Source organism: Streptopelia decaocto, assembly GCF_964273445.1.
Source record: "Streptopelia decaocto genome assembly, chromosome: 13".
Classification (NCBI taxonomy): Eukaryota; Metazoa; Chordata; class Aves; order Columbiformes; family Columbidae; genus Streptopelia; species Streptopelia decaocto.
Genome location: NC_138668.1, coordinates 6,643,787 through 6,657,394, shown reverse-complemented (window position 1 = coordinate 6,657,394; position 13,608 = coordinate 6,643,787). Strand labels below are relative to the sequence as shown.

At 50.6% G+C, this 13,608-nt stretch overlaps 1 protein-coding gene across 2 annotated transcripts in view; it reads right to left on the bottom strand.

The window, feature by feature from the left end:
* Nucleotides 1-13,608, bottom strand: part of PRKCB (protein kinase C beta) — a 104,438-nt gene that overhangs the window by 56,951 nt on the left and 33,879 nt on the right. For both annotated transcript variants that reach the window (XM_082064800.1, XM_082064799.1), the window contains exon 3: nucleotides 2,909-2,991. In XM_082064800.1, the coding sequence (XP_081920926.1) occupies nucleotides 2,909-2,991 (83 nt within the window). The remainder of the gene's footprint in view (nucleotides 1-2,908; nucleotides 2,992-13,608) is intronic.

Sequence of the window (13,608 nt, the reverse complement as noted above, 5' to 3'; positions counted from 1 at the left end):
AGTCCTCCTCTCCCAGCCAGAAGATTCCTATTCAGTGGGCTTTGCAAGGTTAAACACACACACTCTCTCCCTCCCCAAGGAAGTTCAAACACAACCAGATCAAACACAAATCTGCTCCAAAGTAGGACCAGTCAACAGTGACGGAAAGAGACTTTGACATTCGCTGCTCTCCAGTTATTTTGTTATGCTCCGAGGAGTGTAAAACGTCAGCCTTCCCCCAGGGTTATCTGCTTCATACACGCAGAAGCCACCATCCCAGAAAGCACTTGAGCAAATACTTACCTTTAAGAAGAAGAGCTTTATTTAGGTAACTAGCATCGCTCAGGTGCTTAAAATTCAGCATCCATATTTACCCATATATATACCATATGCACTTTAGGGAATGCAAAATATTTGTTTCCTTCATTCTGAAGTAACTGTGAAGTACTACAAGATACAGAGACCAAGGAGCAAAGCTCCAAAATGTTTTTCTTTTAATCTATTTTCCCCCGGGTTCCATGACCAGAGTAGCTCTGGGGATGAACACCAGCAGCAGCTGGGATGTGGCTGGAATTGCAGCATCTCTCGCTCGCAGCCTCTTCCAGCCCTGCAGATGCCACCGCACCCAACGGATCGGATCTTCCCTCCCTGGCTCAGCTACATCGTGTGGCTCACTCTAACAACAAACACGCTGCAAGGTTTAAACAGATGCAATAAATTAAACCCATTTTTTTCTGCAGGATTTCACTGGATATTAATATTTGTGAAAGGAAAGACTGTTACCAGATTGTGGCACCGACTGAAAAAAATGCACGGCTATAATTGCTACAGCCTAGATGCTACCAGTGTTTGACGTGATTACAGGTCGCTCGGGATTCATGCCGTGGTTATTGGCAACCACAGAGCAGAGCAAAGCCTGAGCTCAGAATGAAGCCCCTGTCCTTGGCTCCTGCCTGAAGCAGACAGGGCATTGCTGTTTGGTGAAGTCGTATTCCATCTCCTGATTGAAAGCTCACTAATGATTATATTGCTCTGAGAAGCTTGACTACCAGTGCAGAAGGAACCAAGTTTGCCCCAGTGACACCCCAGCTGACAGCAGTCCGGGGCTACAAACCAGAGGGCTTTGCTAAATAGCAAAAAAAAAAACCAAAACAGCTAAAAAATGTCCATTTTGCTCCCTGCTTCAAGTTCCAAGCATCTGCATTTCTCTCTTCATTTTCAGAAGTAATGTCTTTAAAAATTACTTGACACCAACTGGGCAGCTTTTACCCATCTGCTGGAGGAGCCACGGTGGCAACTCTCACCCAGCAATACCTGCGAGGAACAGAGAATCCCACCAAGGGCCTTGACGTGTACCCTGGTACCAAGTGGCAACTTACATGGTGAAAACTTAGATTTAATTTAGACCTTTCCAGCCCAGGCAGAGGCTGCTCAGTGACCCACAGCCGGCCAGAGACACGTGTGCGGAGCAGGACCGGGCTGTCCCAGGGCTCCTCACCGCCGTCCCCAGCTCTGCCCCTTCCCCAAAACCTCCCAATTACCAGAACCCCGGCAGGCAGCCGGTTTCGGGCAGGACGCCTGGCAGCGTGTTTGGCCTCCCCCTCCCGCTGCGTGTTGCGCCGCCTGCTCCCACTGCTGCTATTTTTAAGGGTGAGAGTTGTGGTGCACTGTCGTTTCCCCGATTCCAGCTCTTTTCTCCTAGCAGTTCCCCAAATTAGCCAGTTTCCACGGTAAAACACAAAAACCGCCAGACAGACCCGAAAGGCGCTGGCAGACCTGCACCAAGGAGCCCCCAGCAGTGCCGCTGCCCCAGCGCTCCCGCTCGCCCGAAAGCCCGGGGATTTGCCAGGAAATTCAGTCCTTGTGATAATCAGGCATTTGGTTGGCATTTGGATGGGTTTATGTTTTTTAAAGAATGACAATACTGTTTTCCAGAGGTCAGACCCAGGCTGGCGTTTCCCAGCAGTTTTGTTCTGTGTGGTGCTGCCCCGTCACTTCTGTGTTTTCTGAGAGGGTCAGAGCAAACGCAGCGACACTGACCATGCAGATCACACGTGAGCGTGAAATGTGCCTGCGGGGTTTTTTTCCTTTGAGAAGACTAAACATACTTATTGGTTTAATTAAGCCTGCAAGATGATACAAAGCAGACACAGGAGCAGGGATGCTGCAGGTGAGCGGCTGAGAGCCCCAGTGCCAGGTAACACTGAACAGCCGCAGAAACAGGAGCCTGACACAGAAATAACATGGGGCAGCGATGGCTTTGAAAAACTGATGAGCTGAGGATGAGCAAGGACAGGCACGTTTCCTGGGGCTGACTATAGTCCAGCAACACAGAGGTACCTGTTAAATGACACCTCATTCTTTCAGGTGAACCTGCTTTAGCAGGTGGGTTGGACTGGATGATCTCCAGAGATCCTTTCAAACCCAAACCATCCTGTGATTCTGAGTATTTCACTTGTGACAAAAGGACCTGATCAAGACATTGAACCAAACCCAGCCAGAGGAGAGTTGTCTTCAGCTGGACACAATGACCAGAGCCTTCAACTAGAAGTTTAAACCAGCTTTCCAGCATTTAGTGCTCCATGCATTTTAATTAACCCCAAACCTAAAACCTCAGTTGAGGTGGTGGAACCTGGAAACATCATTTTACTGATGGGGAAACTGAGGCTGCGACTCAAGGGACAAAAGGGAGACATGGAAACATCTCTGCATTCCCAAGCATTCTCCCGGCTCTGCCGACAGCAAGTTACTGGATGATTTGAAAGTGATTTAAGTGCATAGAAAGTATATGAGAGCCCATGTGACTAGGAACAACAATGAATTAGATCCATGTGAAATAATGGCACAGAAGCGTCACCAGCCAGGAAAGCTGGAGAACGACACCTCCAAAGCTCCGTGGAACGGTGTGACCCAGCAGGCAGGTACTCACATCCGAGGCAGGGCCCTTGTCAGCGCCGGGGCAGGAGAAGGTGACGAACTCATGGCACCGCTTGTGCACGACGAAGCAGCAAACTGCGAAGAGAAGACAGAGACAGTGTCAGGGGACAACGGGGGACGGGCACCACGTGAACCCAGAGCTGCGAAAATAAACAGCTATTACGTCTAAATTATGAGAAGAAACATCCAGGACTCTAAAAAGGTTTCTTTAAGTAAAGCCTGTGGCAGATTTTTAAACCTTACTGAATATCGTCAACGGGACCAGGCGTTTCAGTAAACCTAAGCAGAAACAAAATGTTGAGTGAATGTCAGAGGAGGGCTGGGAACCTTATGTTCGCTTTGAGCTCATTGCCACTTGCGGCACACGCTCTGAGGTCACCGCCGCGTATAAAAAGAGGGAGAATCTGGCATTTGTGGGTATCTGAGCTGAAAGTGCATGTGTCCAAAAATGGAAGATTGTACCGACGAGAACAGGTGGGCAATTTTCCTCCCACAGCTCTGCTTTTCTTCAGCAACTCCCCAGCCTCCATTTGCCAGACCAGAAGACACAAATGTCTCCCTCTCCTCACGCACGTCGATGACAAAGTCACCCTTCTGGGAACTGTGCAGGAAAATTCATCCCAACATGCCGTTACCCAGACGTTCCAGCGTGAGTATCCAGGGCTAAATCCATACCCCTTAAACCACCAACCCCTTACAGCGCATGTTAATCTGAAGCTGTCAGCAGTATTTTTGCAATCTGTGCAGCCAAAGCATTGTACTTAAAGGCTAATTTCTTTCCTGAACGCCAAATAAGCACTTTACTTTCAGCCATAGACCTTAAAAAAGCCACTCAGCACTGCAGGTAACTACACCTGATGGCCCAGGTCCTTCTCCGGGGGGTCTCAGCTGACTCTGTGAGCAAAGCAAAGCTGAGCAAGGCTGCCTTTGTCTGGGGAAACACAGGCACCAACCAGCTCTGTCCCAGGGCTCTCGGATTCATCGCATCCTTTTCCCAAGAGCTGCAGTTACACTAAATGAAAGAGCAACTGGAAGATGAGATGCAGAGTCTACCGGGGTTCAGAGAAATTGAGCACGCAAAACAAATGAAGCAGTGAAAAAACAAAGCAGGTTTCAATCGCATCACTATCGAACTTTTCCTAAGGAACAAAAGTGATGTTTGCGATTAAATTCATAATCTCCTCATTGTACCCTGCACATCCAGCTTTAAACTTTTTTCCCTTTTCACATTTTTCATTACAAAATAACCAAACAAACCCAAAAGGTTCGAGAGGCACAGCAGCTGCCAAGAACTCTCTCCTCGTAGGACCTCTCACTTGCTTTTCTGAGTCTAAAAACCAAACATTTTCTTGAAAACATTGCTCACCATTTCTGTCATTTATATACAGAGACAGAGGCATCTGGGAGGCAGGCAGGAAGGAATTACAACTCCATTAGCAAAGATTTGTCCTGAAGTGTGTGCACAAATCCAATAAGGCTCTGCGACATGGGCGGCCGGGAGGGTCACGCTGGTGGTGACATCCAGGACAGGTTCCCAGTGGAGCTGGGATAATTCCAATCCAACACTAAACCAGATTGCTGCCGGGCTGAGCTTCCTAACGCCATTCCTAATGCTGTAGCTCAACAGGCTGTGGGACGCAAACCTGACTCTCAAAAGCAGGTAAAAGAAAGAGAAGCAAGGGATTAAAAAAGGCTCGTTCTTGTCCCTTGGAACCACCTTGGCTATTTCTACATGTGCTCATGGCTTTACTGCCACACGCGCCCACCTGAACAGTGCAAGGGTGGCTGTCAGCCTGGCTTTACTTTGGGAAAGGTTGGAAATCTGACCTTTCCATTTTTGCTCCAGCAGGAAGCCGTGGTGCTTTGCTTTCAAAAGCAACCTCATGTCATTCCCCCTGCACCAGGTGGCCGGCACAGCACCGGGGACCCAGCGCAGCAGGGGTGCTCAAACGCATTGCGTTTAAAGATTCAAAAGTCAGAGGCTTAAGTTCTGCTGCGCACAAGAAGAATCTGCTGTGGCTTTCTTGTGCTCTGCTCATTGCACATTCAACTTGTCAGGCAGAAGTCAGGTGAGAAAGAGAAGAAAAGAGGGGATGTTGGAGCAGCGAGGGAAAAGAGAACACGGAGCCGAGTGATAGAGTTGCAGCCGTGCCAGGGACACACACGTGTGCACACACCAAGCCTGGCAAGCTGCTCGCTCTGCTCTGCAAACACACCGCAAAAGCAGAACACATTCATCTCACATTCACTTGCATAAGCAGAAGAGGTGAAATGCCCATTTCTAGTGGCAGAGACTAAAAAGACAATGTCTGAGAAGCTCAAAACCACCCCAGACTTTTACTGCAGCCTCTCCCCCATATTCTCTTAAGGTTTCATTGAAGAGTTTAATAATTAAAGATAGCATTAAATATATTCACACATGGTGACACTGCCCACTCTTTGAGGGCAGATCTAAAGAACACACTAGAAATACAGTATTTTCAAGTGGAAAAAAAAATGCCATGTGTTCAAAACATTCATATTACAGTTCAATTAAGTTCACTAAACGATAGCCAAGTCACTGTATGTCATCTTTGTGGTGACCAAATATTTAGCAAGAATAGCAGGTTCTCCAGCAATCAACATTAATATGGATTGTAAGGACAATCTGTTGGGAGATGCTGAACAGTAACACTTCCCTCTGCATCCAAAGCAAGCCAGGGGCTCTGTGCCCACTGCAGCAGTGTGGGCTTCTTAGCCAGTGCTCCCAAGGGAGCCCTGCAAGCCCTGGAGAGACCCAGGCAAATGTTTCCTGCATGCTCAGGAAACCCATGCAAAAAAAAAAAAAAAGGCCAGTAGAATTAATCAGGTATGGGAGTTTACTCCAGTAATCCCGCCTTAACTCCAAAACGTGCATCCTACCCAGCAGATGCAAGGAGATTTAACAGATCCTCCCTCCCGTGACTAACCCGGAGCATTTCTGTGCTCCCCCTCAAGCAGGAGCTCCGGCTCCCCCGGCTGCGGCACCGGGACGGGCAGCGCGGCAGCCCCGGAGCTCCTGCTCCCATCACACTGCAGCCTTTCCAGCCTGTATCTCTGTCAGTTTAGAAACTACAGTACAAGCAGCAGCTTTCCCAGGTTGCTAATTAGACAGTTAATTTGTAAATCTTATTATATGGATAATAAAGTTATCAAATCCCACTGGTGAGATACAAGCATCCTGAGTCATTTATATACAACAAAAATGAAACATTTATCTTTGCCATTTGTTGTTGCAAAATGCAGGAATGTTTACTGGCCCTAAACTCTTTAGCACCATCTCCATTGCAGGCATCTGGGGAGACATCTCTGTCCTGGGGGAAGCACCAGATACAAACCCTACAACAGCCAAGAGGCAGAGCCCTCCAGCTCAGCCACTCTCCGCAGCCTTACGAGACTTGCTGAAACACACATTTTTAATAGCAGCCCCAGCACAGCTGCTCAGATCTGGGCAGAATTGCACCAAAGCAGCAGGGCAAGATCACGCACCTCCGTTCCCTGTGATCCCCGTGTGCTTTCAGTAAGAAATGTCTCCTAGAAGGCTGGTTTTTCAGAGCTAAGGACCCACAATAGCAGCACGGATCCAGCATATTTTCAAGCCCTCGGAACTAGCCTTATTTTGAAGAACAAAAAGAGAGAAAAAAGTAATGGTGTTGCTTTTATATATACACACACATATACTTAAAGGCTTCTTGGCCCAAATCACTGTTCAAAAATCCTCAAGAAAAACCACAAAGCAGCTTCCCAAGCTGATCACAGAACCTGCCAACCAGAAAAAGCTCATCCAAATGCATTCCAGGAGCAGGCACATTGCAGAGCACGTGTCCGGCTGCAGCTCCAGCATGGGCAGGGACCTCCTGGGGCTGCGAGCACTGCTCGGCAGAGCATCCATCAGCTCCGGCTGCTGAGCGCAGGGACACAGGCCAGTACATTAAAGCTCTTTTCAACAGCGGGCAGTCGGGAGCAGTTGTATGTTTGTGTGTTTTGGAACAAAGCTGCAAATTATTGCAGCAGACAGAAGCCCCCCGTATGTCCTCCGCAATGGCAGGAGGGCCAAATCTGGCGCTTGATTGCACTGCGTGGAAATATTGCTGCAAAAAGATAGGTGGAAGGCTCCTAATTGGTGAGGACTTTTGTCATCCCAGCCCCACAGCCAGTGACCGAGACGAGCTGTGAACTCAATGCTGACCTGGAGGTGAATCCCGTCCAGTATCACCTGCCCCACAGCTGCTGTGGGTGCCCCAGCGCAGGGTGTCACCTGGACCCCAAAATTGTCCTGCCAGTCAACAGCACAGAGCAACAACAAAACCTCCAGCAAAAGTAAAAAATAAGAGAGGACAGACCTCGACACTAGCAAAGTGCAACTGGAGAAGGGCAGGTGCTTCCAGCATTGCAAAGCAGCTCGGGGAGCAGAAGGAGGGTTTGAAGATTCATCACCTCGACAAGGGGAGAGCTGATGGGAACAGGCAGCTCCCAGCGCTCGGGGAGCTGCGCAGGGCTCGGGCACGACAAGGTGTCAGCACCACGGCTGCTTTAATACACAGGGACCCGTCAAGAGCATTCGAGGTCATGAGGCACCAGGCACAGCCACTAATAAGGAATTTCCGTGCAGTTTGTCACTATGCTGTAGCTAGTCCTGCAGGAACGGACAGTTCCCTCATCCCTCTGATGCTCCAGGTAAAACTCTGTCAGAGGGGATGGGGAGAGACATTGCAGCACACCAGGGACAGCTCTGATGGCACTCGAGGATTGCCAGGCCAGGCTGGGCAGCCTTGGCCAGGGGGATGCTCGTTCCAGCCCCAGCTCTGTGGGCTGCGGGAGGAGCATGGTCCCCCTGTTCCTGCCCCAGTCCCACCCATGAGGGGCTCCGCTCCTCTCTCCACAGCATCCCAGGGAGCAGCCCCGGCTGTACTGACTGCCCCGGTGATGGGCAACACCATCACTGCTGCCTTTGTCTCTCCGGGTTTGTTCACAGTGAGCAGCGCGGCTGTATGCTGAGCGTCGCCTGCACACGCACCTTCCTTCTTTAGAGTATTTTCTTTCTGTTTACAAAATGTAAACAAATGCAAAAGAGTTTCCCCACCATATGCACCATAGCTCACCTCGCACGCTCCATTCACATTATTTCCCAAAAGCAGACAGTTGGGCAGTTTGCCCACAGATACAACAATGCTCAGAGATTTACTCTTAGAATACAAAATCCTTCCCAGGCCAGTGGCTTCTACCCAGAAAAAGCCCTTTATCAAAGATTTAAGCTCCTTATACTGGCACCAGTCTACCCAGGGAGCCAGCCCAAGGTGAACATAGGTATTCCCAGGAATATGAAAGCCCAGAAGTCTCAGGGTTAGCATTTTATTTGCAAGCTCCAAGTATGTGAGGCTGCTGAGTCTGTCCTAGACAGCAGCACAAGGGCTGGGGCTGCATCTCTGCCTACGCTCTTACTGCCAGGCTGATGCAGTGGCCAGTCCTGTTCAGAGTGGGTCTCTTGGGGTCATTTTGGGGTCCCACTTCTCCAGTGTACTTTGACCTTGTTCTGGATCAGACTTTTGGGGTGCTCTAAGCACACTCTAGAGGGAAAACTGCCTTTCCCCATACCCTGGCCATGCTGCATGAACCCATTAGTGCGGGGAGCTGGATGGCTGCGAAGGGTCACAGACACCAGAGAACGAGCAGTGGTGTTGGGCCACCTGAAGCACCACATCTCCACACAGGAGACCCCCCACGCTGCCTCCAAGCCACAGCATCCCCAACACAAGCCCTTGGCCACGGGGCCCTGGCACCAGCCCACAGCAAGGGGTTCAATAGCCAGGAGAGTGGAAACCTGCAGTGTACCCGGCAGGCACAGCCGGGCTGGCTCGGGATGAGAAATCACTTCCTGAGCCCTGCACACCATCGGCTCGGAGCCTGCCACATGAGATCTGATTAGCCTCATCTCCCAAACATCGTTAGCTGGCAGGAAGGTATGCAGCCCTCCTCAAAAACCCAGACGCTGTGACAAACGACTTCCTGCAGAACGAACCCTGCCCAGCAGCTCCATGCGGCACAAAGCCGCGCTGCCTTCCATTTGATCTCCATTTGTTGCTCTAATTTCATTGCGTGAACTCCTTTGTCCTGATGTTCTGAAGATGGGGCTAATCGATTTTCCCCGAGTCCTTCATGAAATGAATAATTCAGGGGAGTCATCTCTTCCCAGAACACGCGTTCCCGCGGCAGGGAAGCCTGTTGTCCACCTCCGCCAGGCAAGGAGAGCTCTGGAGGCACCAGGAACACTCTCAGATACCGTACGTCAAACAAGGCAGACAGATGGAGAGTTAACAGAGCCAGAATAAGGATCAAGCAAGATTCATTGAAAAATCAAACCCAGAGAGGAGTTAAAACCACCCCAGAGAGCTGATGGAGCCGTGATTTAGCAGATGGCTCTAATATCACGAAGCTCAAAGATTATTTCAAGCATCTCAGTGCGTAGCTGCTCCCTTACAACCTGTGGAAATTATCACTTAGATAACTTTTCCATTTCCTAAATAACAAGAGATTCAGGAAACAGCTTGGAATTCAGATTAGCAAAACTGGAGAAAATAATATAACCAAAAAAAGATTTTTAAAGGAGCTTTGTGTTGATCCACCTACGCTGGGCAAACCCATGGGGTCAGATGCATTAGCCCGGCTTTGCCCCGATGATGTACTGAAATGCACCACAGCCAGCAGTTGCCTACAATTTTCCATTCTCATGTTAAAGAATAAGACTCACTGCACCAAACAAAAAGTCAGTGAAGCATGGTAATCATAAAATAAGGGGAAAGAAAGTTTCCAGGAGGGGAAGTCCTGAATTTCTGACAGCATTTTACAGCTTTTAATCGCTTACAGCACACAGAGAGAAGCTGAGCTAAAATTTGTGCTATTTGGATTTAATCCCCGGCTTTGGTTAAAAGCTTTCTGGAGTTCTCACAACACAACAAATATCTTCAGCTCCTCATCAGGCTTCAGCAGTTCTCCCGTTGTCGGCTCCACAATGGTGCTCTGGGATTTTTGGTGCCGATTTGCACTGTTGGACGTGCAGCCCCAGCACAGCGACCTGCACGGCAGCAGGTGACAGAGGGGACAGGGACTTGTAGAACAGGGGCAGATGCCGCTGACTCAAGCAAAACATAAAAAGGGATGTTGGAGGGCAGGGAGCAGCAGAAGGCATTTCTGTACAGTTTGGGTTTCTTACAGAAAAGGAGAACTGGTTTTCTTAAGGAAAAGGAAGATAAAAAGAGCGAGGGAGACAGCAGGCTGCTCTTCCGCAAGGTCTCACCAGCCTCCTTTCTCTACAAAACTCTGATTGACTGAACAGCTATAAAGACTCTCAATCCAAGAAAGTGATTCTTATTCAGACCAGTTAATTCTGTGCTAACGGTACAAAGAAAGCTTCATTACAGATTTGAAGAGGCCCAGCCTTGCAAATTAGTGCTGAGAAAGCTGTCATTCAGTGCCAGGAAGATAAAACTGCATTTCCTGGTATTTCTAAAGAAAAATCAGCAGGATGTATTTTTTTAAAGCTATACAATCTTCCAGCCGTTATAAAAACAATTGGCACTGTCCGTTCTGCTCTCCAGCAGACCCTGAAGCATGTACGACACACCAGCACAGGCAGGACTTTGGCCCACAGCTCCTCACCCTGGGCTGGCTGCCGGCGAGGGACGGAGCGTGGACACGATGGCAGCACCAGGGCCTGCCCGGGCTCCGCGACCCGTCACCAGCCCAGCAGCCCCGTGGCTGATGCCATTTCCCCTTTTCACAGGGAGGGGACGATGGTCCTGCTCCTCCGGCCCCCAGGACCCTTCCCCAGCACCAGGGAAGGACTGAGCCCTCCAGACAAGGAGTCAGCAACAGGGATTCTGTGCCTGAAGGGCAGGAATCCTCTCTTCTGTGAAAATCCTTGTTAGTGAGAGGACAGACTGAAACATGCTTGTTTATTTAAGCTCCTCACCTGCCCATACACCCAGTACCTGCTCCGGGCTTTTTGCTCACATCTACCATTCACCCTCCAGGGAGAACTCCCAGTTCTCCAGGAAAACCAACCCCTCACGGCTCTGCTTGCTGTTTGGGAGGGGAAGAGGAGCAGCGTTGGCTCCCAAACAAGGCTGTGTCTGCAGAGACCCAGGATCCCACAGAACAGCCCCCCTCTAGGGCCATCTCCCAAAGCCCGCAATGCCGACCTGCCGCTCTGCACCCACACCAGGGCTGGCAGCTATTTCCAGAGACACAAAGACATTAATTTTACATTAGAGCCTCAGCCTGGCTCAGACTTTAAATACTTCATCGGCGTTTCTCCCATACCAAGCTGTAACAGCGATTCACTTTCAGGCTGAATAATTTAGCCCCGCGCAGACCCAGGCCGGCACAACGCACGAAGCGGTGGCCACGGCTCTGCCAGCTGTGCCATCAGAACCAGCTGTGCCAGCAGCAGCTCTGTGACCCTCGCCAAACCCCCAGAGCCCGAGGCAGCTTGGGGACAAGGCGCTTCTCATCAGCGAGCCCAGCACCCCCCAGGTTCTGGTACAGGGAGCAGGACTTGCTGCAACATTCAAAGCCAGACAAGAGCCCAGGATGTGCTATCCTGGCTTTACCTTGTCCCAGTTCCTCCATGAATTACAAGTTTGGGCTTGTCCTATGCAGGGACAAGGAGACAGACTTAATAATCCTTGTGGGTCCCTTCCAACTCAGGACATTCTGTGACTCTAAGTTTGAGGATTCCCAGGAATGTCCCTTTGTTACTGATGCTGCAGGATGAAGAGGAAAATGCATTCAGGTGTCGAGGGGTTTCACGAGCAGGATCTGGGTATTTTGGAAGGCTCTTGCAGACACCATCATCTCCTCCTCCCCTCTCTCCTCCCGCGGTTCACGGATGACTGAGCCTTCCAGCCTGTGTTGTCTCCACGCTCTGGTGCTCACTGCATCTCCCACCCATGGCGCAGCACAGCAGCACCCACCTGATTGCTAAGTCCAGGCTGGCTCAGATACAGCTGCTGAACCCTTCCCCAGAGCCCAAGCTCTCCGCTGCCTGTGGCCCTCACCAAACCACTGCCCACGCTGTCACGATGTGGGCAGGACACTCCAGAGAGCTCTCAACATCCTGAGCAGCACAACTCCCGCCATCCCTCCCACACAGCCCGTACTGGCTGCCTGGCTATCACTGATTTTGTTCCTTGTAAGCCAGTTATGATTCAGCCGCCCTTTGAGCTCCTCCAGAGGGCCAGATGAACTCAGCAGGTCCCAACACAAGTTCTGCCCCAACCCTCAGCGGTGGCTCCATCCTTGGTCCCCAGGAGGGAGACGACGTGGCGGGCGCAGCGGGAGTTTCAAAGTGCGCTCAGCTGTCCTCAGTGCCCCCCCGTAGCTCTGAGCCCAGCGCGGTCCCTGGGTGGTGACACCAGCACACATCGCTCCCCCAGGGAACGGCACAGGTGTCCCTGCAGAGATGACTTCCCCTCACACTCCAGTCCCACCCCTGAAAGGCGCCTGCAGTTCAGATCTTCCAAGCACACAGCTGGAGAGCAGGAGCCCGTCACTCCATTCAGTGCAAGCAATGCATCTGGGCACTTGTTTCCCCATGTAATTTAGGGACTCAAGAAAATACGAAGAGTACAAAAAGACAAAGGAAGGACACCCTTGCAGAACTGTAAGGGGAAGCCTTGCTGCTCTCTTTGCATCACGACAGCAGAGAGACCCTATAGCAAATGAAGGGTCGGCTGCTCCAGGCATGGATTCCAGCCCAGCGACTGGGAACTGCACACACCAACTGGGGGTACAACTGGTGTCTGTGGTTTCTTGGGGCAAGACCTTGTCAACAACAATCAAGCGGATCCAGTGCCTGCAGCGCCCATCATGCAGCAGCAGCTGCGATGAAGAGGAGGGAGAGGAAGGCTACTCTGTTGTTCACTTCTGAAAGAGACATCTTTAATATACCTTTTTTTTTTTTTTTTTTTTAAAGGGGTTAAATATTTTGAGCCCAGCCATGCACTTTTAGAAGGATTTGAGTACATATGAACAAAACATTCAAAAAACGTCTGCAGCTTTTATATGAAATACCAGTAATGAATTGACAACATCCTCTGCATGACAATGAATGTATTGAAGCCAGGCGGGATAAGGAACATCAATCATCCACGGCAATATAATAGGTGTGGGTGGGGAAGGGGACAATGACAGCATTAGAGCTTGGATCGGGGAAAGATCTTCATTGCTCCCACTACGTGTGCCAGAGGAACACTGAAAGGCACATCCAGGCTGCGAGGGAAGGGGCTGCCCAGGCAGTGGCACCAGTAATGCTGCTGGCACAGGGTTCACCGGCTGTGGCAGAGGATGGGTCCCTCCACCCAGGACACGGCAAAAGTCCCACTCCTGCTTCCTCTCCGAATTGCTTGGGCCAACAAAGCCCAGCAGCCTCATCCCCAGCACCCAAAGCCACCCCACGGGAGCTGCTCCTTTCTCCCCCTACATGTGCCTGTCCCCTGACCACGCAAGAACGGTCGCACAGGTACGTGGCCAAGTCCCACCACAAATCACACTATTAAGAGACCAATAAAAGCTGCCAGCAGAACAGCTTGCCTGCAGAACCCGTTGCAGAGTGGCTGTTTGCAGCAAGTGGAGCTGCATGCCCTGGAGTGGCCACACGGACCCCGCGGCTGCAGG